We start from the raw sequence: 24,747 nt of genomic DNA on the forward strand, positions 1-24,747 counted from the left end.
TACTTTCCAAAGCATTTGCGTGATGAGTAATATGTGTCATTCCATCGTATTCGCTAATTTCCAAAGTCTGTTTCATCTGTCATGTCCGCACATCAGCTATGTGTTCTGCTGAACAGCTCACCAGTGAAACAGTTCGGGGTTGTGTGAATGTCAAAGGCAAAGTGACAACTGAATGTCGTTTACACACGTTCAGTCGAATAAGCCAGAGCGAGCTGAAGGAAGCGAGGACACTAGCAACATCCTCAAGAGTTCCAGAACGCATACTTCCCTCTAGCCTCATCTTCTTGTCCGCACAGAGAATCAGCCTGAAGAGTGCACGGGTGCATTGTTCAGTTTAATTAAAGCGTACTACTCATACCACTAATAAGTATGCGAAATTTTTCAACAAATATCCTGCCTTTTGTTTGACATTATCCAGTTAATAAAGTGGTGAATGAACTGGTGTCAGTGGTGGAGCACTGATCGACGGACTGCTTACACATATATCTTCCCCATAACATGTGTTTGGCCGCATTCGGCCAATTTCCATTCCGTACGTACATGGTTTATCTCACAACATCAAGAAAGTGGCTGAGCGACACGAAGCTCCCGTCGTTTTCACGGCACAGAGCAAGGTAGGGAAGTTATGTTCTAGGATTAACAACCACGAAGCGACGACTGAGTGCGACGTTTTTCTTTCTTTTTTTTATTTTGTGTTAGCGCCGCAAAGCAACTGTGGCTATGAGCAGCATACACATGTGCACAGGTGGCGAAAGGAGAGCAAGAAGGAGTAGGGGACAAGGGGGTCAGTATGCATCCTGGGTCGACTTCAGAGGAAACTGTGCTAACGTTAATCCTATTCGGAACACCCAGCGAAAACGTCGGAGAGCCCAGCCAATGGTAGGATTCGAACCCACTACCTTGGCTACCACCAACGAGCGGGTTGACGGAGTGCAATGTGAGACACAAGAAGAAGTGCGTGCAATGTGCTGAAGGAGTTACATACAAGACACCAATCTCATGTGGTAGGACATATGTAGGTGAAAACGGTCGCCGCACAAACGTCAGACTCAGTGGCAGTGCTGAAAACTAGGAGGTAGTGGGTTCGAATGCTAACACCAACTGGGATCTCCGAGGTTTTCCCTGGGTGTACCTACAGTAAAATGAGACAACTCTTCATGGATTTCAATATTTATTGGTAAGCATCTTTGGGTGACAACCTATTTTGCAACAGGTCAATTGTGATGTCGTTTATGTACACAGCCAGGTAATGGTAGCCGGTCTTCATTGCGTAGTACATGATACATAGACTTTCGGCCACCAGTTGTAGGGCTGTGCGAGTAGCAAAATTTTCGAGTTCGAGTCGAGTTCGAGTAATACCAAATCCCTGTTTCGAGTATCGAGTCGAGTTCGAGTAGTTGGCGTTCCATTAAATGATAGGTAATGTGTAGAAACAGGAAGATAGATATAAAATTCCAAGCTGCTGCAGCACCACTTTTTGACCAACTTCCCCTTAAAAATGTTCTTCTGTGCTACAGTTAACAAAAAATGGAATGAATGAAGATTATAAGAGCTTTATGAAAACAATGTGCCACCTAAGGATAGCATTGCTAAATGAATATTGCAGCCATAAAAGATTTAAAAGTTATGGGTAGGAAAACTGGTCTGTCTACAACGTGTTGTTTAACACATTTTTCGGTGGTTTGACAAAGATTTTTTTTTTGTGGCTGACAGTATCACTTCAAAATATGTTGCTATATAGGAAAATGTAGCCAAATGAATGCCCTATCGAATGATGTAAGTTTCATTCATTCATTTCAAAGCTATCCATGTATTCCTAAAATTGATTTTGGGACACAAAAAAATTGGTGTAACAGCAGAAATCTCATGAAGATATGTCTGATTTGTCTGTATTTTGAACAAAAATATCAGTCTACAAGTTCTAAAATATACAAAACGCGGCAATCTTTGTCAAAAATAATACCTGAAAATACGTTAATGAGTTGTGGAAAATAACGTTAACGCTGCATGTTGTTCATGTAACTGAGTGAGAGAGTTCATTGAAGGAGTAAAACGGAAATTAACATCGTAATTTCCGCTGAAAACATTAGTGTCAGGCTCAACTTTCCTGTTGTACCACTTATTGCTATTTCACCACTCTTCCATTCGTCCCGGTTGGTTTTGAGACAGGAAGAACAGTTATATATGCCCACACATGCAGGACAAATATCTGATTGTCTAACACCTTCAGAGTTGTTATTTGCGTTGTAACAAACGAAATCTAATTCAAATATGCTTCAAATGCGCGAGTATTGCGCATTTGCGAAAGAGGTCTGCCGCAGGAACGCGACGCCGCAACCAAGATAGAATCTCCACACTGCCTCCTTGGCACAGGGCCAACTTTATAAATCTCTACCACAAGGAAAAGATAGAAGTGAAAATGGAACTCATTCTGTAGTGTTTATAGTATCTAACAAATGTGACCACTTGTACAAATCTACTTTAGGGACCGAGTAGCGCCGCTCATAATGCGTCGATCACCGGTGATCGCCTCTGCGCGGTAAAGAAGCGTTAGTACCGGAAATTTTCGTAGTCCTACACAAGGCTTCCAGCCCTTTTCGGTTGTGTGCAGATGCACTTTCTTCATTCTTTTGAACACTTTATGAACTAGTAGAACCGAAACAGACTGTCCGGCCGAACAAACGGAACTACGAAGTGCGCTCCTCCCATGTCGGATACGCTTCCGCGCGCGAGACGCCTCCATGCCAGCAGTAGCCAGTTGAAGCCGGTTCGCCATTCATAGCCACTACTCAGTCTGTAGCCAAGTCGAGGTTAGCCGAAGCTAATAGTGAAAAAAAGATGGCGCAATTGTGACAGTGTGACAGCGATCGCGGCTGCGCCAAATGCGTGTTTCCAAATGGTGGAATGAATCGTTGTGACAGGTTATATCTTATATGTGATAGATTTTAATGTGGATCTAAATCGAGCTCGAAACGATATCGAGTACTCGAAAGTTGATGAGTCATCATTTGTCGAGTTGAGTTCGAGTCGAGTATGAGATCGACTCGACTCGAACTCGAAATTTCGAGTACTCGCACAGCCCTAACCAGTTGCATTACGGCGACGTCACGATCACCGTAATAGCTGAATATGGAGCTCATCTGTTTTCCCCATTTGGAGACCAGGTCGAACGGGTGGTCGGATAGGTGTTCGCACTTCCCGTGTAGCATGGCATATATTGTTTTTCCCACACAGTCCCACACATGTTTTTCATTGAAGATTCCCACACAGTCTTTTTGGCGGGAAGGTTCAGAGGCAGGGACTGAAACAAGAAAATGTCTCTGGTTGTCTTAAACGCTGCGACGAGCACTGTGTCGTCCGTTGACTTCGATGAACCGCATTCTAACATGTCACTACAACAACAGGTATGAGGACGGCGACATTTTCCTTGGAGTTGATGATCCTGGGTAACGTCCCGCATGCCGCACACATCATCACCCGATTAGGACCAGGAATCGCCAGCGTTGGCTGGCTGTTCGACATCGGACCAGTGATCGCCAGTCATTTCGTCGTCGGTGGTGGCAGGTAGTTCTCCGGAACCCAAGTCCTTCTACGACTTCAGAAGGTTGCAACAGGTACTGCACCTTTCCGTTCCGAACACGTCTTTTTATAATGCGGTGGCCCTTTCCAGGCTGCACACGTGTTAAGTCGCTTGCATAAAATTGACCTTCAATAGGTTCTTCCTGCTGGTCACGTAAGAGATAGGTATTTGGGTAAACAATCTTGACTGCTCTCACCACAAAAATTTCATGCGTAAATGAACCAAGGTAACTTTTGACTAACTGGTGTCTAGACTTTGCTATTCTGACAAGGTCGCCAACACGAAAACATGGCTTCTCTGGGAGTTTGCTCGGAGTAGGATAGAGCTTTTGCCTAAATAAATGTTCATTTTCTTTGTTGACATCCATAGGTTGTGCCGACAGAGTTCTATGAACACGATGATTATATGCTTTGACCAGAAGCTGTGAAACTCTCGTTTATTGTGCACAGGCACTACAGCAAGCATACGAGAAAATGCGTCGATACAGAACAAAAGACAGCGAAAACCCTTGTTGTATCTCAACAGTTTCTGAAGGTCTTTGAAATCTATTTGGAATATATCGTTCACACCCAATACTATGGTCTTCCGGAACTGACGTGGTCGCTTAAGTTCTCTGAAGAGAGAGTACACACCACTTGTTTCCAGGAACTTGGCAACCTTTGCCGGCTTTTCACCGAATGGCTCATGCGAGTCGTTGAACACATCCTAGAGCACCAGGATGGTATACATCCACATAAGCAGCCATTAGCATGATTTTCTTCCACGAACACGAGGTCCGTCGAATGACAAGTAGGCATTTATAACGGCTGCAACGTCACCTTTGTACCAAGAGGGAGATCAATTGTGCAGTTCGTATTTTATAAGCTCGATGACGGAACTACTTGGAACAACGCCAGAATGACAGATAATCCTTCCCTCTTCATCTATCTCAAATACGGTCTTTAGAATCTGCAGAATGGCGAGGGCCTTCTTCCCGCGTTGTGCGGAAAATGCGCCAGAATGTTTTCGTCCCGAAGGTAACCACAGTGTTCCTGTTGCAGTTCCAACGTGCCCAATACTGGTTCCATTCTCGAAGTCTCTTAGCCGCTCTTGTGATAACCAGACAAATGCGTCGACGAGGTGTCTCAGGTGGCTTCTCACCCGTGTGTGCCTTCTTGTGGCGCTGTAGGGTTAGTGCTCCAGGTGAACTCTGCAGAACAGAGATCGCACTTGTATGGCTTCTCTCCTTTGTGTGTCCACTTGTGCTATTGCAGGTGTGTGATCTGAGTGAACTGTGCTGGACAGAGACTGTACTTGTTTGGCTTGTTACCAGCACAAGTCTATATGTGACTCTTCAGGTGGAGCAGCTGGCAGAACTCTGAGGGAGAGAGATCACGTTTGTATGTGTTTTCTGTGTGTGTATCTTCTTGTAATGCTGTGACTGAACGCTGAGGAAAGAGCCCGAATGTATGGCTTCTCACCCGTGTGTGCCTTCTTGTGACGCTGTAGGTGCATGCTCCGGGTGAACTCTGAGAACAGAGATCACACTTGTATGGCTTCTCTCCTTTGTGTGTCCACTTGTGGTATTGCAGGTGTGTGCTCTGAGTCAACTGTGCTGGACAGAGACTGTACTTGTATGGCTTGTTACCAGTACAAGTCTATATGTGACTCTTCAGGTGGAGCAGGTGGCAGAACTCTGAGGGAGAGAGATCACGTTTGTATGTCTTTTTGCGTGTGTGTATCTTCTTGTAATGCTGTGACTGAATGCTGAGGAAAGAGCCCTAAATGTATGGCTTCTCACCCGTGTGTGCCTTCTTGTGACGCTGTAGGGTTAGTGCTCCAGGTGAACTCTGCAGAACAGAGATCACACTTGTATGGCTTCTCTCCTTTGTGTGTCCACTTGTGGTATTGCAGGTGTGTGCTCTGAGTCAACTGTGCTGGACAGAGACTGTACTTGTATGGCTTGTTACCAGTACAAGTCTATATGTGACTCTTCAGGTGGAGCAGGTGGCAGAACTATGAGGGAGAGAGATCACGTTTGTATGTCTTTTTGCGTGTGTGTATCTTCTTGTAATGCTGTGACTGAACGCTGAGGAAAGAGCCCGAATGTATGGCTTCTCACCCGTGTGTGCCTTCTTGTGACGCTGTAGGTGCATGCTCCGGGTGAACTCTGAGAACAGAGATCGCACTTGTACGGCTTCTCTCCTTTGTGTGTCCACTTGTGGTATTGCAGGTGTGTGCTCTGAGTGAACTGTGCTGGACAGAGGCTGTACTTGTATGGCTTGTTAACAGTACAAGTCTATATGTGACTCTTCAGGTGGAGCAGCTGGCAGAACTCTGAGGGAGAGAGATCACGTTTGTATGTCTTTTTGCGTGTGTGTATCTTCTTGTAATGCTGTGACTGAACGCTGAGGAAAGAGCCCGAATGTATGGCTTCTCACCCGTGTGTGCCTTCTTGTGACGCTGTAGGTGCGTGCTCCGGGTGAACTCTCAGAACAGAGATCGCACTTGTATGGCTTCTCTCCTTTGTGTGTCCACTTGTGGTATTGCAGGTGTGTGCTCTGAGTGAACTGTGCTGGACAGAGGCTGTACTTGTTTGGCTTGTTACCAGTACAAGCCTATATGTGACTCTTCAGGTGGAGCAGCTGGCAGAACTCTGAGGGAGAGAGATCACGTTTGTATGTCTTTTTGCGTGTGTGTATCTTCTTGTAATACTGTGACTGAACGCTGAGGAAAGAGCCCGAAATGTATCGCTCCTCACCTGTGTGTGCCTTCTTGTGACGCTGTAGGTGCATGCTCCGGGTGAACTCTGCAGAACAGAGATCGCACTTGTATGGCTTCTCTCCTTTGTGTGTCCACTTGTGGTATTGCAGGTGTGTGCTCTGAGTGAACTCTGCTGGACAGAGACTGTACTTGTATGGCTTCTCACCAGTACAAGTCTACATGTGACTCTTCAGGTGGAGCAGCTGGCAGAACTCTCAGGGAGAGAGATCACGTTTGTATGTCTTTTTGCGTGTGTGTATCTTCTTGTAATCCTGTGACTGAACGGTGAGGAAAGAGCCCGAAATGTACGCCTTCTCACCCGCGTGTGCGTTCTTGTGACGCTTTAGGTGCATGCTCCTGGCGAACTCTGCAGAACAGAGATCACACTTGTATGGCTTCTCTCCTTTGTGTGTCCACTTGTGGTATTGCAGGTGTGTGCTCTGAGTGAACTCTGCTGGACAGATACTGTACTTGTATGGCTTCTCACCAGTACAAGTCTACATGTGACTCTTCAGGTGGAGCAGCTGGCAGAACTCTTAGGGAGAGAGATCACGTTTGTATGTCTTTTTGCGTGTGTGTATCTTCTTGTAATGCTGTGACTGAACGCTGAGGAAAGAGCCCGAATGTATGGCTTCTCACCCGTGTGTGCCTTCTTGTGACGCTGTAGGTGCATGCTCCGGGTGAACTCTGTGAACAGAGATCGCACTTGTACGGCTTCTCTCCTTTGCGTGTCCACTTGCGGTATTGCAGGTGTGTGCTCTGAGTGAACTCTGCTGGACAGAGACTGTACTTGTATGGCTTCTCACCAGTACAAGTCTACATGTGACTCTTCAGGTGGAGCAGCTGGCAGAACTCTGAGGGAGAGAGATCACGTTTGTATGTGTTTTCTGTGTGTGTATCTTCTTGTAATGCTGTCACTGAACGCTGAGGAAAGAGCCCGAATGTATGGCTTCTCACCCGTGTGTGCCTTCTTGTGACGCTGTAAGTGCGTGCTCCGGGTGAACTCTGAGAACAGAGATCGCACTTGTATGGCTTCTCTCCTTTGTGTGTCCACTTGTGGTATTGCAGGTGTGTGCTCTGAGTGAACTGTGCTGGACAGAGACTGTACTTGTTTGGCTTGTTACCAGTACAAGTCTATATGTGACTCTTCAGGTAGAGCAGCTGGCAGAACTCTGAGGGAGAGAGATCACGTTTGTATGTCTTTTTGCGTGTGTGTATCTTCTTGTAATGCTGTGACTGAATGCTGAGGAAAGAGCCCTAAATGCATGGCTTCTCACCCGCGTGTGCCTTCTTGTGACGCTGTAGGGTTAGTGCTCCGGGTGAACTCTGCAGAACAGAGATCACACTTGTATGGCTTCTCTCCTTTGTGTGTCCACTTGTGGTATTGCAGGTGTGTGCTCTGAGTGAACTCTGCTGGACAGAGACTGTACTTGTATGGCTTGTTACCAGTACAAGTCTATATGTGACTCTTCAGGTGAAGCAGGTGGCAGAACTCTGAGGGAGAGAGATCATGTTTGTATGTCTTTTTGCGTGTGTGTATCTTCTTGTAATGCTGTGACTGAACGCTGAGGAAAGAGCCCGAATGTATGGCTTCTCACCCGTGTGTGCCTTCTTGTGACGCTGTAGGTGCATGCTCCGGGTGAACTCTCAGAACAGAGATCACACTTGTATGGCTTCTCTCCTTTGTGTGTCCACTTGTGGTATTGCAGGTGTGTGCTCTGAGTGAACTGTGCTGGACAGAGACTGTACTTGTTTGGCTTGTTACCAGTACAAGTCTATATGTGACTCTTCAGGTGGAGCAGCTGGCAGAACTCTGAGGGAGAGAGATCACGTTTGTATGTGTTTTCTGTGTGTGTATCTTCTTGTAATGCTGTGACTGAACGCTGAGGAAAGACCCGAATGTATGGCTTCTCACCCGTGTGTGCCTTCTTGTGACGCTGTAAGTGCGTGCTCCGGGTGAACTCTGAGAACAGAGATCGCACTTGTATGGCTTCTCTCCTTTGTATGTCCACTTGTGGTATTGCAGGTGTGTGCTCTGAGTGAACTGTGCTGGACAGAGACTGTTCTTGTTTGGCTTGTTACCAGTACAAGTCTATATGTGACTCTTCAGGTGGAGCAGGTGGCAGAACTCTGAGGGAGAGAGATCACGTTTGTATGTCTTTTTGCGTGTGTGTATCTTCTTGTAATGCTGTGACTGAATGCTGAGGAAAGAGCCCTAAATGTATGGCTTCTCACCCGTGTGTGCCTTCTTGTGACGCTGTAGGGTTAGTGCTCCAGGTGAACTCTGCAGAACAGAGATCACACTTGTATGGCTTCTCTCCTTTGTGTGTCCACTTGTGGTATTGCAGGTGTGTGCTCTGAGTCAACTGTGCTGGACAGAGACTGTACTTGTATGGCTTGTTACCAGTACAAGTCTATATGTGACTCTTCAGGTGGAGCAGTCGGCAGAACTCTGAGGGAGAGAGATCATGTTTGTATGTCTTTTTGCGTGTGTGTATCTTCTTGTAATGCTGTGACTGAACGCTGAGGAAAGAGCCCGAATGTATGGCTTCTCACCCGTGTGTGCCTTCTTGTGACGCTGTAGGTGCATGCTCCGGGTGAACTCTGAGAACAGAGATCGCACTTGTACGGCTTCTCTCCTTTGTGTGTCCACTTGTGGTATTGCAGGTGTGTGCTCTGAGTGAACTGTGCTGGACAGAGGCTGTACTTGTATGGCTTGTTAACAGTACAAGTCTATATGTGACTCTTCAGGTGGAGCAGCTGGCAGAACTCTGAGGGAGAGAGATCACGTTTGTATGTCTTTTTGCGTGTGTGTATCTTCTTGTAATACTGTGACTGAACGCTGAGGAAAGAGCCCGAAATGTATCGCTCCTCACCTGTGTGTGCCTTCTTGTGACGCTGTAGGTGCATGCTCCGGGTGAACTCTGCAGAACAGAGATCGCACTTGTATGGCTTCTCTCCTTTGTGTGTCCACTTGTGGTATTGCAGGTGTGTGCTCTGAGTGAACTCTGCTGGACAGAGACTGTACTTGTATGGCTTCTCACCAGTACAAGTCTACATGTGACTCTTCAGGTGGAGCAGCTGGCAGAACTCTCAGGGAGAGAGATCACGTTTGTATGTCTTTTTGCGTGTGTGTATCTTCTTGTAATCCTGTGACTGAACGGTGAGGAAAGAGCCCGAAATGTACGCCTTCTCACCCGCGTGTGCGTTCTTGTGACGCTTTAGGTGCATGCTCCTGGCGAACTCTGCAGAACAGAGATCACACTTGTATGGCTTCTCTCCTTTGTGTGTCCACTTGTGGTATTGCAGGTGTGTGCTCTGAGTGAACTCTGCTGGACAGATACTGTACTTGTATGGCTTCTCACCAGTACAAGTCTACATGTGACTCTTCAGGTGGAGCAGCTGGCAGAACTCTTAGGGAGAGAGATCACGTTTGTATGTCTTTTTGCGTGTGTGTATCTTCTTGTAATCCTGTGACTGAACGGTGAGGAAAGAGCCCGAAATGTACGCCTTCTCACCCGCGTGTGCGTTCTTGTGACGCTTTAGGTGCATGCTCCTGGCGAACTCTGCAGAACAGAGATCGCACTTGTATGGCTTCTCTCCTTTGTGTGTCCACTTGTGGTATTGCAGGTGTGTGCTCTGAGTGAACTCTGCTGGACAGATACTGTACTTGTATGGCTTCTCACCAGTACAAGTCTACATGTGACTCTTCAGGTGGAGCAGCTGGCAGAACTCTTAGGGAGAGAGATCACGTTTGTATGTCTTTTTGCGTGTGTGTATCTTCTTGTAATGCTGTGACTGAACGCTGAGGAAAGAGCCCGAATGTATGGCTTCTCACCCGTGTGTGCCTTCTTGTGACGCTGTAGGTGCATGCTCCGGGTGAACTCTGTGAACAGAGATCGCACTTGTACGGCTTCTCTCCTTTGTGTGTCCACTTGCGGTATTGCAGGTGTGTGCTCTGAGTGAACTCTGCTAGACAGAGACTGTACTTGTATGGCTTCTCACCAGTACAAGTCTACATGTGACTCTTCAGGTGGAGCAGCTGGCAGAACTCTGAGGGAGAGAGATCACGTTTGTATGTGTTTTCTGTGTGTGTATCTTCTTGTAATGCTGTCACTGAACGCTGAGGAAAGAGCCCGAATGTATGGCTTCTCACCCGTGTGTGCCTTCTTGTGACGCTGTAAGTGCGTGCTCCGGGTGAACTCTGAGAACAGAGATCGCACTTGTATGGCTTCTCTCCTTTGTGTGTCCACTTGTGGTACTGCAGGTGTGTGCTCTGAGTGAACTGTGCTGGACAGAGACTGTACTTGTTTGGCTTGTTACCAGTACAAGTCTATATGTGACTCTTCAGGTAGAGCAGCTGGCAGAACTCTGAGGGAGAGAGATCACGTTTGTATGTCTTTTTGCGTGTGTGTATCTTCTTGTAATGCTGTGACTGAATGCTGAGGAAAGAGCCCTAAATGTATGGCTTCTCACCCGTGTGTGCCTTCTTGTGACGCTGTAGGGTTAGTGCTCCGGGTGAACTCTGCAGAACAGAGATCACACTTGTATGGCTTCTCTCCTTTGTGTGTCCACTTGTGGTATTGCAGGTGTGTGCTCTGAGTGAACTCTGCTGGACAGAGACTGTACTTGTATGGCTTGTTACCAGTACAAGTCTATATGTGACTCTTCAGGTGAGGCAGGTGGCAGAACTCTGAGGGAGAGAGATCATGTTTGTATGTCTTTTTGCGTGTGTGTATCTTCTTGTAATGCTGTGACTGAACGCTGAGGAAAGAGCCCGAATGTATGGCTTCTCACCCGTGTGTGCCTTCTTGTGACGCTGTAGGTGCATGCTCCGGGTGAACTCTCAGAACAGAGATCGCACTTGTATGGCTTCTCTCCTTTGTGTGTCCACTTGTGGTATTGCAGGTGTGTGCTCTGAGTGAACTGTGCTGGACAGAGACTGTACTTGTTTGGCTTGTTACCAGTACAAGTCTATATGTGACTCTTCAGGTGGAGCAGCTGGCAGAACTCTGAGGGAGAGAGATCACGTTTGTATGTGTTTTCTGTGTGTGTATCTTCTTGTAATGCTGTGACTGAACGCTGAGGAAAGACCCGAATGTATGGCTTCTCACCCGTGTGTGCCTTCTTGTGACGCTGTAAGTGCGTGCTCCGGGTGAACTCTGAGAACAGAGATCGCACTTGTATGGCTTCTCTCCTTTGTATGTCCACTTGTGGTATTGCAGGTGTGTGCTCTGAGTGAACTGTGCTGGACAGAGACTGTTCTTGTTTGGCTTGTTACCAGTACAAGTCTATATGTGACTCTTCAGGTGGAGCAGCTGGCAGAACTCTGAGGGAGAGAGATCACGTTTGTATGTCTTTTTGCGTGTGTGTATCTTCTTGTAATGCTGTGACTGAATGCTGAGGAAAGAGCCCTAAATGTATGGCTTCTCACCCGTGTGTGCCTTCTTGTGACGCTGTAGGGTTAGTGCTCCGGGTGAACTCTGCAGAACAGAGATCACACTTGTATGGCTTCTCTCCTTTGTGTGTCCACTTGTGGTATTGCAGGTGTGTGCTCTGAGTCAACTGTGCTGGACAGAGACTGTACTTGTATGGCTTGTTACCAGTACAAGTCTATATGTGACTCTTCAGGTGGAGCAGGTGGCAGAACTCTGAGGGAGAGAGATCATGTTTGTATGTCTTTTTGCGTGTGTGTATCTTCTTGTAATGCTGTGACTGAACGCTGAGGAAAGAGCCCGAATGTATGGCTTCTCACCCGTGTGTGCCTTCTTGTGACGCTGTAGGTGCATGCTCCGGGTGAACTCTGAGAACAGAGATCGCACTTGTACGGCTTCTCTCCTTTGTGTGTCCACTTGTGGTATTGCAGGTGTGTGCTCTGAGTGAACTGTGCTGGACAGAGGCTGTACTTGTTTGGCTTGTTACCAGTACAAGCCTATATGTGACTCTTCAGGTGGAGCAGCTGGCAGAACTCTGAGGGAGAGAGATCACGTTTGTATGTCTTTTTGCGTGTGTGTATCTTCTTGTAATGCTGTGACTGAACGCTGAGGAAAGAGCCCGAATGTATGGCTTCTCACCCGTGTGTGCCTTCTTGTGACGCTGTAGGTGCATGCTCCGGGTGAACTCTGAGAACAGAGATCGCACTTGTACGGCTTCTCTCCTTTGTGTGTCCACTTGCGGTATTGCAGGTGTGTGCTCTGAGTGAACTCTGCTGGACAGAGACTGTACTTGTATGGCTTCTCACCAGTACAAGTCTACATGTGACTCTTCAGGTGGAGCAGCTGGCAGAACTCTGAGGGAGAGAGATCACGTTTGTATGTGTTTTCTGTGTGTGTATCTTCTTGTAATGCTGTCACTGAACGCTGAGGAAAGAGCCCGAATGTATGGCTTCTCACCCGTGTGTGCCTTCTTGTGACGCTGTAAGTGCGTGCTCCGGGTGAACTCTGAGAACAGAGATCGCACTTGTATGGCTTCTCTCCTTTGTATGTCCACTTGTGGTATTGCAGGTGTGTGCTCTGAGTGAACTGTGCTGGACAGAGACTGTTCTTGTTTGGCTTGTTACCAGTACAAGTCTATATGTGACTCTTCAGGTGGAGCAGCTGGCAGAACTCTGAGGGAGAGAGATCACGTTTGTATGTCTTTTTGCGTGTGTGTATCTTCTTGTAATGCTGTGACTGAATGCTGAGGAAAGAGCCCTAATTGTATGGCTTCTCACCCGTGTGTGCCTTCTTGTGACGCTGTAGGGTTAGTGCTCCGGGTGAACTCTGCAGAACAGAGATCACACTTGTATGGCTTCTCTCCTTTGTGTGTCCACTTGCGGTATTGCAGGTGTGTGCTCTGAGTGAACTCTGCTGGACAGAGACTGTACTTGTATGGCTTGTTACCAGTACAAGTCTATATGTGACTCTTCAGGTGGAGCAGGTGGCAGAACCCTGAGGGAGAGAGATCATGTTTGTATGTCTTTTTGCGTGTGTGTATCTTCTTGTAATGCTGTGACTGAACGCTGAGGAAAGAGCCCGAATGTATGGCTTCTCACCCGTGTGTGCCTTCTTGTGACGCTGTAGGTGCATGCTCCGGGTGAACTCTCAGAACAGAGATCGCACTTGTATGGCTTCTCTCCTTTGTGTGTCCACTTGTGGTATTGCAGGTGTGTGCTCTGAGTGAACTGTGCTGGACAGAGACTGTACTTGTTTGGCTTGTTACCAGTACAAGTCTATATGTGACTCTTCAGGTGGAGCAGCTGGCAGAACTCTGAGGGAGAGAGATCACGTTTGTATGTGTTTTCTGTGTGTGTATCTTCTTGTAATGCTGTGACTGAACGCTGAGGAAAGAGCCCGAATGTATGGCTTCTCACCCGTGTGTGCCTTTTGTGACGCTGTAAGTGCGTGCTCCGGGTGAACTCTGAGAACAGAGATCGCACTTGTATGGCTTCTCTCCTTTGTGTGTCCACTTCTGGTATTGCAGGTGTGTGCTCTGAGTGAACTGTGCTGGACAGAGGCTGTACTTGTTTGGCTTGTTACCAGTACAAGTCTATATGTGACTCTTCAGGTGGAGCAGGTGGCAGAACTCTGAGGGAGAGAGATCACGTTTGTATGTCTTTTTGCGTGTGTGTATCTTCTTGTAATACTGTGACTGAACGGTGAGGAAAGAGCCCCAAATGTACGCCTTCTCACCCGCGTGTGCGTTCTTGTGACGCTTTAGGTGCATGCTCCTGGCGAACTCTGCAGAACAGAGATCGCACTTGTATGGCTTCTCTCCTTTGTGTGTCCACTTGTGGTATTGCAGGTGTGTGCTCTGAGTGAACTCTGCTGGACAGAGACTGTACTTGTATGGCTTCTCACCAGTACAAGTCTACATGTGACTCTTCAGGTGGAGCAGCTGGCAAAACTCTCAGGGAGAGAGATCACGTTTGTATGTCTTTTTGCGTGTGTGTATCTTCTTGTAATCCTGTGACTGAACGGTGAGGAAAGAGCCCCAAATGTACGCCTTCTCACCCGCGTGTGCGTTCTTGTGACGCTTTAGGTGCATGCTCCTGGCGAACTCTGCAGAACAGAGATCGCACTTGTATGGCTTCTCTCCTTTGTGTGTCCACTTGTGGAATTGCAGGTGTGTGCTCTGAGTGAACTCTGCTGGACAGAGACTGTACTTATATGGCTTCTCACCAGTACAAGTCTACATGTGACTCTTCAGGTGGAGCAGCTGGCAGAACTCTTAGGGAGAGAGATCACGTTTGTATGTCTTTTTGCGTGTGTGTATCTTCTTGTAATGCTGTGACTCAATGCTGAGGAAAGAGCCCGAATGTATGGCTTCTCACCCGTGTGTGCCTTCTTGTGACGCTGTAGGTGCATGCTCCGGGTGTACTCTGAGAAGAGAGATCGCACTTGTACGGCTTCTCTCCTTTGTGTGTCCACTTGTGGTATTGCAGGTGTGTGCTCTGAGTGAACCGTGCTGGACAGAGACTGTACTTGTTTGGCTTGTTAACAGTACAAGTCTATATGTGACTCTTCAGGTGGAGCAGCTGGCAGAACTCTGAGGGAGAGAGATCACGTTTGTATGTCTTTTTGCGTGTGTGTATCTTCTTGTAATGCTGTGACTGAACGCTGAGGAAAGAGCCCGAATGTATGGCTTCTCACCCGTGTGTGCCTTCTTGTGACGCTGTAGGTGCGTGCTCCGGGTGAACTCTGCAGGACAGAGATCGCACTTGTATGGCTTCTGCCCTTTGTGTGTCCACTTGCGATATTGCAGGTGCGTGCTCTGGGTGAACTCTGCTGAACAGAAACTCCACCTGTATGGCTTCTCACCAGTATGAATGCGTATGTGGTGCTTCAGGTGGTGCAGCTGGAAGAACTCGGAGGGACAGAGATCACACCTGTACAGCTTCACGCCCGTGTGAGTCTTTTTGTGATGCCGTAGGTGCACGTTCCGGACGAGCTCTGCTGGACAGAAGTCACATTTGTACGGCCTCTCACCTGTGTGTGTCTTCTTGTGACGCTGCAGGATCATGCTCTGGCTGAACTTTGCTGAACAGAGATCACACTTGTATGGCTCCTGGTTGTGTTCGTTTTTGACACCGCAGATGCGTGCTCTGGATGAACTCTGCAAGACATAGCCCGCAATGGTAAAGCATCTTGTCAGTGGGCTCCTGGGTGTGATCCTTGGCACTCTGCCGCTTTTCTGCCTCCTGGCGCTCCGTGATGGGACACTTGAGGCTAGCTAATGATTCTGGATCACAAGGGTCTTTGGGCTCATCCTCAACGTGAACAACGCGAGTGCTTGCTTTTGCATCTGGAATTTCAGAAATGGGACAGTGAGCGTGCAGACAGGTTTGTATTATACTGGCAGAAGTGCCACACATTAAGAACCTCAATATAATGAGAATGAAGAGGGAACAAAATATTTGTTATGCCGAATATGTTTTGCTTCGAAAGCGACAAAAAAACTGTCATAATCTGGCCACCTTAGCCTCCATTTCTTGCCATCGATATGACTCCTGTTATTTATGTGTCCATGCTCTCCGTTATTATTATGATTATATATTATTAGATGTCTTTCCTCAGTATGCACCTTTTCTTCTCCTGACAATTATGCTCACTCCTGCTTGCGTTCCCAACAGCCTGCAGTGTCAATATATAAATAAATAAAAAACCTCGTGTGAATCATTGCAAGGTCACTGTTTAGGGCACAGACGCAGAGTCTCTGCTTCATTTGTGCAAATGTATGCAGCAAAATAACGAACTAGCATGACACGCCTTTCGTATGCAGACACACCCTTCATGGCCTTTCCTAAATTGTCTTGTGTGCCCGCAAACCGCCTGAGAACGTCAATGGCGTCAAACAGATTGTGTTGTGTTGGTACGAAGAGCTCCACGTCCTGATCGGCGTCATTACAACACTCGACGGCACCTTCCTCACAAATGCTGTTAACGATGTCACTTTCTGTTAATTCTTCGGTGGCGATGACATCATGATCCACGTGAATACAACTATAGAGTTCAATTCCATTCCGTACACCACCCTGCTTGATGCCGATGGTAATGATTGGTGTTTTATTGGCGCAGCGGTAACAATGACCATAATGCGCCAATACAGTGATTAAAACCATTAACTATGTAAGATGATGATGATGATGATTCAGCAATTAATTAAAAAGTGTGTAAGGATTCGGTTAAAACTAACGCATCAAAGAACGCTGTAAAACTACAATGCATTTAAAAGACCAATAGTTTGGACGAAGTTAAAAACACCTTCAAATGGGACAAGAGCTCCATCCCCCAGTAAAAGGGATATATGGAGAGGTAAACGGTCCTTGTAAAACTCATGAAAAAGACTGTGCAGGTGAATTTCATAGTTGGACATGTGATGAGGAGGTGGAGGACGGAGCTGTGCACGCCACGCCCCTACGGAGGAGGTGACTGTGTGTCAAATGGGTGTGCCCGAACCTAAGTCTTGTGGAAATAACATCATGCAGGCTAATGTAAAAAGCATGCGTTGATTTTCCTATCGTTGGTTTAACTACAGGTTTTTCTGTCTATTTTAGTCCAGGTGCCATTTCAAATAATCCGAGCGCCATTCAATTTAATCCGGGCGCCATCTGAAAAAATTCAGATGCTATTTAATTTAATCCGGGTGCCATCTGAATAAATCCATGGTGTTTTTAAACACTATAATCGTGTACTCACACGAGGGACGTCGCCGCAGAATATTCTACAGACATGTAGGGGAAGGAAAGGTAAAAAGCTGCTGACAGGACTTCAATTCTGCTTCGTCTTATGTTGAGCACTCGCACGGCGCCGAGATATCGAGAGTTAAAGTGGAAGCATAGCAGACGACACCATTGGTCATGTCGTCTGCTACAGAATGCCTTCTCACTGAGCTGCAGGATATTCCACGCGGTCAGAAGAGCACGAAATGCATGACTCACATGACCAATGACCAGCAGACGACAGGACCAATGGTGTCGTCTGCTACAGAATATCTTGTGACTAAGCTGCGGGATGTGCGTGATGTCTTACCGTGCTCTTCAAACTGCAGGGAATATCCTGCGGCAGAGTCACAAGATATTCCTTCGGAGACGACTGGAACACTGGTGTCGTCTGCTATGAGCATCACGCCTTTTTGCGTTTTCGCTAACCGCGCGGAATATCCTGCAGTTCAGTCAGAAGATATCCTGTAGCAGACGACAGCACCAGTGATGTCATCTGCTATGTGAGTGGTGGCTCTTCATGTTCTTCTAACCGTGTGGAATATCCTGCAGTTCAGTCGGAAGATATTCTGTAGCAGACAACAGCACCAGTTGTGTCGTCTGCTATGTGAGTCATGCCTTTTCGCTCTCTTCTAACTGCGCGGAATATCCAACAGTTCAGTCAGAAGATATTCCGTAGCAGACGACAGCACCAGTGCCGCCGTTTGCTATACTTCCGCTCGAACTCCCATTACATTGCGTCGTGCTAATGTTCGACATAAGACACGGCACAACTTCAGTTCCATCAGCAGTTTCTTTTTTTACTTTTTCTTCCACTAAAATACTCTACAAAGATGTCCCTCGTGTGAACACACGGTTATAGTGCTTAAAAACACCATGTATTAATTCAGATGGCACCCTGATTAAACTGAATGGCGCTTGGATTATTTCAGATGGCACCTGAACTAATTCAGATGGCACTCCGACTAAAATAAAGGGAAAACCTGTAGATGCAGTTTGTTCTCATGCCCAGTGCTGTTGCCGCTTGCTATTTATGCTTCTCAGAAGTGCTGGGCGGATATCATGAAAGGGTATATCAAAATGGCTGACCTCAGACGAAAGATGCCTCTGTCACCTCTTGCGTCCTGGGAAAAGATTAACAGAAAATGCAACTCAACATAAGGGCAGTTCCGATAGCGTCACCCGATACACGTGTTATTGTTTCATTACCGCAAGTTAAAGTTCATCTTCGACGCATGAGGCACTGTGGCGGCATCTTCGACGCATGATGCTCCTTCACCATCTCACATTGGGGGTGAAGGAAAGATGGGTCTCCAAAGACACGCTATGAACAAAATAAAGAAGAAAAAAAAGTAACTCCTTCACGATTTTTTTTTTCAGACGATTTACCCAACGGATTTTTCTTCTGAAAACGGCTACGATATCAGATCACTCCAGGTAACAGATGTTCTCATTGGGACAACTTCGTAGCTTTTATAATTAAAAAGTTAACGATTTTTAGGTAATGTGACGGTAGAGCAACATATGGCCAAGAACATCCGCCGGCCCAGAGATGATAGAAGTGAAAACAGCGTGTCTATAGCCCTGATAGATTTTTTTATGAAAAATCTGTATCGCCTAAAAAACGACACCCTATATAACAAAGTGTCTCCGCAATGCATTGGAATTTTCTCCTTCTCAGCACTACGCTCTACTTTAAGAAACTCATTACTGTAGTTGGAGGAAACGGTTTCAAAATGCTCACCAAGAGTGTCAGCTTGTTCCTGTAAGCTTTGACATGGCTGACCGTTAACTACTAAAAGAGGGGTAGCATGGCTCCAGTGTGCACCTCTGATCTTGTGAAGCCGATCCCAAATAAATTTAGGATGATAATTGGAAGATAGTGAAGATACAAAACTATGACAAGAGGACTGCTTGGCTTGTTTGCACGTCCACCTGGCTTTGGCTCTTGACTTTTTAAAGAGAAGTTTTTCACTGGTGGGGTACCTTCCAAATGTATCCCACGCACGATTTTGGGTTTTTCGTGTTTCTTCACACTTCTTGTTCCACCAGAATTTTGGTCGCTTAAGCAACCGACCATAAGTTTCAAGAATACATTGTGTTGCTGCGTCAAGGATGCCATTAGTTATGACATGGTTTGCTTCGTAATTCGTAATCCTAGCAGCAGGGATTAAAGCCAGGTCGCATTTTTCAGAAAAAGTGTTCCAGTCAGCTTGCTCCAGTCCCCACCTAGGGGGACACGTTGTCAATATATCAACTTGAGGAGTCAACAATACTTACTACTTCAATACACTCTAAAAATGGTGACACTTTTGTGACGCGTTGCAAGCGTCACTTTTTTGCAAAAAAGTGACGCTTTGCTCAAGTGTCACTTCCAGACGCTTTTTGTTCCTTTTTGCTTTTTGTAGCATGTGTCATGAGAGCTCCCGCAACAAGTGTCACAAAAAACGTCGCACACTCTAAAACCAGGGCTTCACCGCATAGCACGCCGAAGGCCAACCATGGTACAGAATGATGCATTTATCACCGTTGGTTAGCTGAAAACAGGAGGCGCAAGCCTTTTTAGGACACTTATGCAGTTATGATAAGTGTTCCGAAATGGCTTAGCCTCGCGTTTTCAACAAACCAACAGTGATGAAGACATCGATCTGTACAATGGTGGCCGTCGGCGTGCTATGCGATGAGCTCTGTGTTTAAAGTGCAGGTGGTGTCGTGGTCACGACTGTGCTGGTGGTGCTAGCGAAAGGGCTTGCGGTTGTCGGCCTCACAGAGATGCCGGCTGTGCTGCTTGGGGTATTTCCTGGGTTTTCCTCAGATACTTTGAGCCATATGATGTCGGCACAGGACGGACATTCCCCCACGGCGTCAGTCGTGACGTTGCCCTTCGTGGTCGCAGCATCGCCTAGTTGCATAAAAGTTGAGTGTATTGTCTCAATCTCAATCTTGACAATCTTGGTAGTGCATTGAGTGCGCTCCCACGAGCCCACACGGGGAAGGAGCCAAAGCGTCCGAGACAGCACGAGACAGAATATGAGGCAGCTACTTAAATTTTATGCAGAAGACTCTCAGAATGTGGCTCTATAGACTTCAGAGATGAGTGAAACATGCAGCGAACACTGACACCTGATGTACTCGTATGTGGAGGGCACGCTCACATGCTAGGGGAAAAGGGGTGAAAAGAGAAACATTTTATTTCAGAATCGATACACTGCGAGGTAATCGCGCGGCAAGCACGGTGTTCAATACCCTCCTGGTTGCTTGATTCCGTAGAACTCCGACTAAGATGGCAATCGTTGCTCGAACTGCATCTCGAAATACAGGGGTGTCCTGAAGGGAAGCATGGTAACTGAATAATTAGCAAAACAGCTTCATTTGCGCTTGCGTTGGCGACTCACACGCTATTCTGTAATTTCCTAATAGGCGTTCTGCAGGTCCTAAACATAAGTGGTCAGTTTAGATCACGACACATTAAAAAAGATAACTGAAGACAAACGAAATGCAGAACGTAATCGGAAGAAACGGCGCAATGAAGTACGAAAAAAAACATGCCGCAAAGCCTGCATTCTCGGCAGCTACTCAAAAACCTTTGAATTTATCTCCATCGCTGTAACTTGCGATTTCGTATGTCAAAGAATTATGCCGCACAGATGCACTGGTGAAGGACGCTCATTACGCGAATACGCGTCGTGCCCGTGGTGCAGACGCGCGGATGCGATTGTCTGCTTGGTAACAATTTCACATGCATAAAGTCAAGTATTTCCTAATGCTTTAGGGAAAGCAATGTGGGGTTTCCGAAAGTGTGCTCGCGTTCGACAGGGGGCAGAGACACAGAGACAATGCGGCACATTTTGCTCCAATTTATCCTCCAGCCTCCCTGTATTCACATGATTGCATTGCGTTCGTCGTTTCGAAAAGAATACAAATCCCAAAGAACTTACCGATACGTCCGTGCTTCACTGAAGGATGCCCTCACATGATGCACCATCCTGCCGTGCACACGCATGTGAACGGTGTGACCTCATATATGACAGGCACTAGCATAGGTCATACGCACAGATTCCTCGAGATGTTCCAGTAACATCAACGTCTGAGTCGTCACAGTATTCAAGAAAGCGAGTTAAATAAGCTACATTAGCAGATAAAACCGGACGCGAGAAACCTCGTGAGCGTCCTTGCTTGAACTGGCCAAAGACTTGCCCATTGTTGGTAGCTGAATGAGAAAACATAGAGATCCGAAGCGTTCAAACAGCGAAAATATCAAACCATGTGTCACGGGCAACGGCCGCAGCTGCGGCAAGTGTCACAACTCCAGTGTTCAAACGCCCTCCCAGGCTTCAGTAATCATCTACGACACCTCAGCCACTTCGGTGGCAACAAAAACGCGTTTCCGGTAACTGTATATGGACTAAGTTCGCTCTGTGACACATTCCAAATCCAAGTTTGGGCTCGCCCCAAAGTGTCACACCAATTCCACGTGTCACTAAAGTGTCACCGTTTTTAGAGTGTACCTTCAGATACCCGACTTCAGATACTGATACTTCAATACCCGACTGGAAACTGATCACTTCCCAATGGATTCTCCTTTACTGACTACTCTAAAACCCCGAAAAGAGATGCGTTACACAGGGACAGATCTAATGCTGAGAAGGACTGTGTACCGGAATGTACATACGTAGGTGCCCCTGTATTCAAAGGACAGATGGATGACAATAGCAAGAATTTTTCTATCGTCTTTCCCCGACAGTCGGTCATTGTACTACCCCGGAGTGGGCTGTGCGCGTTAAAATTGCCTAAAAGAATAAAGGGAGTTTAAAGCTGGCTGCATAGATCTTCTATGCCCTTGTGTGTGATGGATGCTGTTGGCGGCGGATAAACGAAGCAGACAGTGGCTACTCTGTCCAGGCACATCTGCACTGCTACAGCTTCCAACTGTGTATTGAGGTTAACTGCCTTGGCTAGAACAGACGTTCGCATGACGATCACCTCCAGATGAACGATTCGTGTCATTTCGACCCTTTCGGAATATGTTGTGTCTACGTAAAGGAGTTGGGGAGGTTGCATTCAAGTACGTTTCCTGGAGACAAAAGCATGCAGGCACTGTAGGTATCGAAAAGATCATTTACATCGTCTAGATTTGAAAACAAACCATTGGAGGAAGTGGTTCATTATGGCGGCTATTGCAAGAAGAAAGAAAAAGAAGTGCACCTGGTTATACAGACTAAGTAATACTTGTTTCATTTAAAAGGCTGGACACTTCGTGGGGGTGGCTTCTGTGGTTCGCCCCTCTTTATACCTCTTCCTCTGCCTTTTACTCGTTTTTCTTTTGTGTTCATTTCAGGGAGGCTTGATTATGACTTTTGCGACACTGTCGTCATCATCAATCTCCATGTTTTGAGGGCCATTTTGGAAGGGGGTTTTCACGCCTCCGTCCCAAATCGACTGCAGACCATCGGCTTTAGAAAAAGCCGTGGCTGTTTTTTTTGCCAGTTGGACGGCTGACCTCCGTTGCAGCAGGAGACACCTGGCTGCCCGCAGCTTCCTCTTGGGGAGTGTGGGGTGGAGGCTCCATAACCTGCGAGCAGGTTTGCATCTCCACGGATTTCCTCTCCACTGCGCCACTCCCCTGCGCACCACTTCGCAGAACTGCCTTTCTTTTGAAATTCGTACTGGGTTCTAGCAGCTCTGTAGGAAATATTCTGTTCTGTTTTGATTTTGATCACACCTTTTTAATCTTTCCAGAGCGGGCACGATCTTGAGTACACTGGATGGTTACCTTGGCAGTTAGCACAACGGTATTCATTGCTGCGAGATTTTCCTGAGTAGTCTTTGCCAGCGCACTTTGGCATGTCATATGTCCACGACTTGCAAGTGAGCTGTGCCCAAAACGCTGACATTTGAAACAATGTCTTGGATTTGGCACATGGGGCCTAACATGACAGCTCAGGTAATCTGCCTTTACGTTGGTGGGTATCGTGTGTAGTTTGAAGGACAGGATGAAGTGTTTCGTGATAATTTCCTTGCCGTCCGTCATGATCCTTTTTGCGCATACTACACCCTGGTCACTCAAACCCTCTTCAATCTCAGGTTCTGTGCACTCGAGGAGGTCGTCCTCTGAGATCACGCCCTTCATTATATACAAGGTACGATGTGTTGTAACATGTACAGGCATGTCCCCAATGTTCTTCAATGTTTGCAATGCAGTGCTCTGTTGCTTACTCTTTACTTTAACATGGATGTCCCCATTGTTCAGTCTTTTTGCGTTGTATGCTTTGCCAATTATCTTTTCCACCTCATTAGCCACAGCAAAAGGAGATATTTTTGATAGTGATTTTCCATCTTCACTTGACTGAATCACTAGGAACTTAGGGAACCAAAGGTCTGGAGTCAGATCAAGGAAATTTGATGCAGTTCTGTCGGTCCTTTTCAGGCACCGATAATTTTTTGTCAGTTTGGTTATCTATACGAAGAAAATCTAACATTCAGTGCAGTAGGTGTGTCGCCCACCATCGAGCCCAACCAGGGTAACGTGCCCCGCACGCTTACACATACCTCTAAGATCGCACAAGGTTGACCCTCGATGCCAAAGATGGTGAAAAGGAAAGATGAGATGGGAGGAGATAGAAGAAGAAAGTGATGAAGGTGAGAGCTGGCGACTAGCTGAATAGTCCTGACGGAGCCTTCCAGGACCACCCGTCTATGGGAAGCAAGTGTGTTGCTTTCCCGGAGGGGCCTTGAAGGGTCGAACCAACCTCAGAGTCCACTCAACTGCAAGGGTCCCACTTTTCCCCGGACACGGCAAAGCCACGCACAGCTATACGTGAGGGCCTCCCTCCTGCGGTGACCCAACCGTGAGTGCAAGAGGGGGCTACTGCGGCTGCTACCGGCGCGATGGGGGCGCCAAGTTCCCGACGCTGGGAATCGTAGAAGAAGAGAAATGGTTAACCATACAGGTTTGATAACTAGGCATTCCACAAGGCTACCCACACTTCATGCCTACACATGTGGGAAGGTCCCGGAGTGTTCAGAAAACCTGTCGGCCAGGGCCTGACCAGGACCACGAGCGCCACCGTTCAAGGTTTCTGTCCTAACACCTTTCATTCTCTCTGCGTGGTACCTCGGAACTGGGAGCTGGGGTCCGTGGTGGCGCCACTTAACAAACATCGGGTACATTGTTGCCATCCGTGGAGGAGGGTTAAATGAAGTTACGCGTGCGGCGAGTATCTTTACACCACGGGTAACACTATGCAGTTTGTCATTCTGGTGTGCGATGAACCATTCTTTTGAGCTTTCGAGAAACACACTGTACACATACATATGGCCATTACATCTGTAAGGCAACAGAAAATTACACGAGCACACTAAGAACTCTACTGGCCCAACAAAGCAAGTGGGCTTCCCTTTCCGGCACACACAGACTCCATGCACCATATGTCAAGCTGCCCCCTACAAAAGATTTGCACTATGTGGTGTATTTTTGCTGCACGACTGAATATGCAAAATGCCTCCGAAACGAGCCGGCCGTCACGATCCTCATGGCATGTAGCTTTTGCCCCCATGCCTTTGTTCTCTCTTCTCAGCTTACGTGCCATTAATACCATTTTTGAGGAGTGCCACTCCGACTCACATGCCTGGGAATCAGATTACATCGCAACGTTCCACAATACGCCCTTTTCATGTGTGGAGGATTTTCTCTAAAGGTGTGTGCGTGAGACAGAGGCCTCGCACA

At 47.1% G+C, this 24,747-nt stretch overlaps 1 protein-coding gene across 1 annotated transcript; it reads right to left on the bottom strand.

The window, feature by feature from the left end:
• Nucleotides 1-13,849: 13,849 nt before the first annotated feature.
• On the bottom strand, nucleotides 13,850-17,425 carry LOC135375563 (zinc finger protein 431-like). Its single transcript, XM_064608240.1, has 5 exons — nucleotides 17,332-17,425; nucleotides 15,498-15,604; nucleotides 14,953-15,415; nucleotides 14,314-14,445; nucleotides 13,850-14,124 (listed from the first exon to the last, which is right to left on the bottom strand). Exons 1-5 carry the CDS (start codon nucleotides 17,423-17,425, stop codon nucleotides 13,850-13,852), a joined length of 1,071 nt encoding a protein of 356 aa, XP_064464310.1.
• Nucleotides 17,426-24,747: the final 7,322 nt, after the last annotated feature.

The sequence above is a fragment of the Ornithodoros turicata genome, unplaced genomic scaffold, assembly GCF_037126465.1.
Source record: "Ornithodoros turicata isolate Travis unplaced genomic scaffold, ASM3712646v1 ctg00000895.1, whole genome shotgun sequence".
NCBI lineage: Eukaryota > Metazoa > Arthropoda > Arachnida > Ixodida > Argasidae > Ornithodoros > Ornithodoros turicata.

Coding starts and splice junctions, on each gene's coding strand:
- LOC135375563 (XM_064608240.1), bottom strand. CDS start 17,425: ATGCTCATAGCAGACGACACCAGTGTTCCAGTCGTCTCCGAAGGAATA. Junction 15,605..17,331: donor CCTGCAGTTTGAAGAGCACG/GTAAGACATCAC, acceptor CTGAAATTCCAG/ATGCAAAAGCAAGCACTCGC. Junction 14,125..14,313: donor TCACAAGAACGCACACGCGG/GTGAGAAGGCGT, acceptor TCTGTCCAGCAG/AGTTCACTCAGAGCACACAC.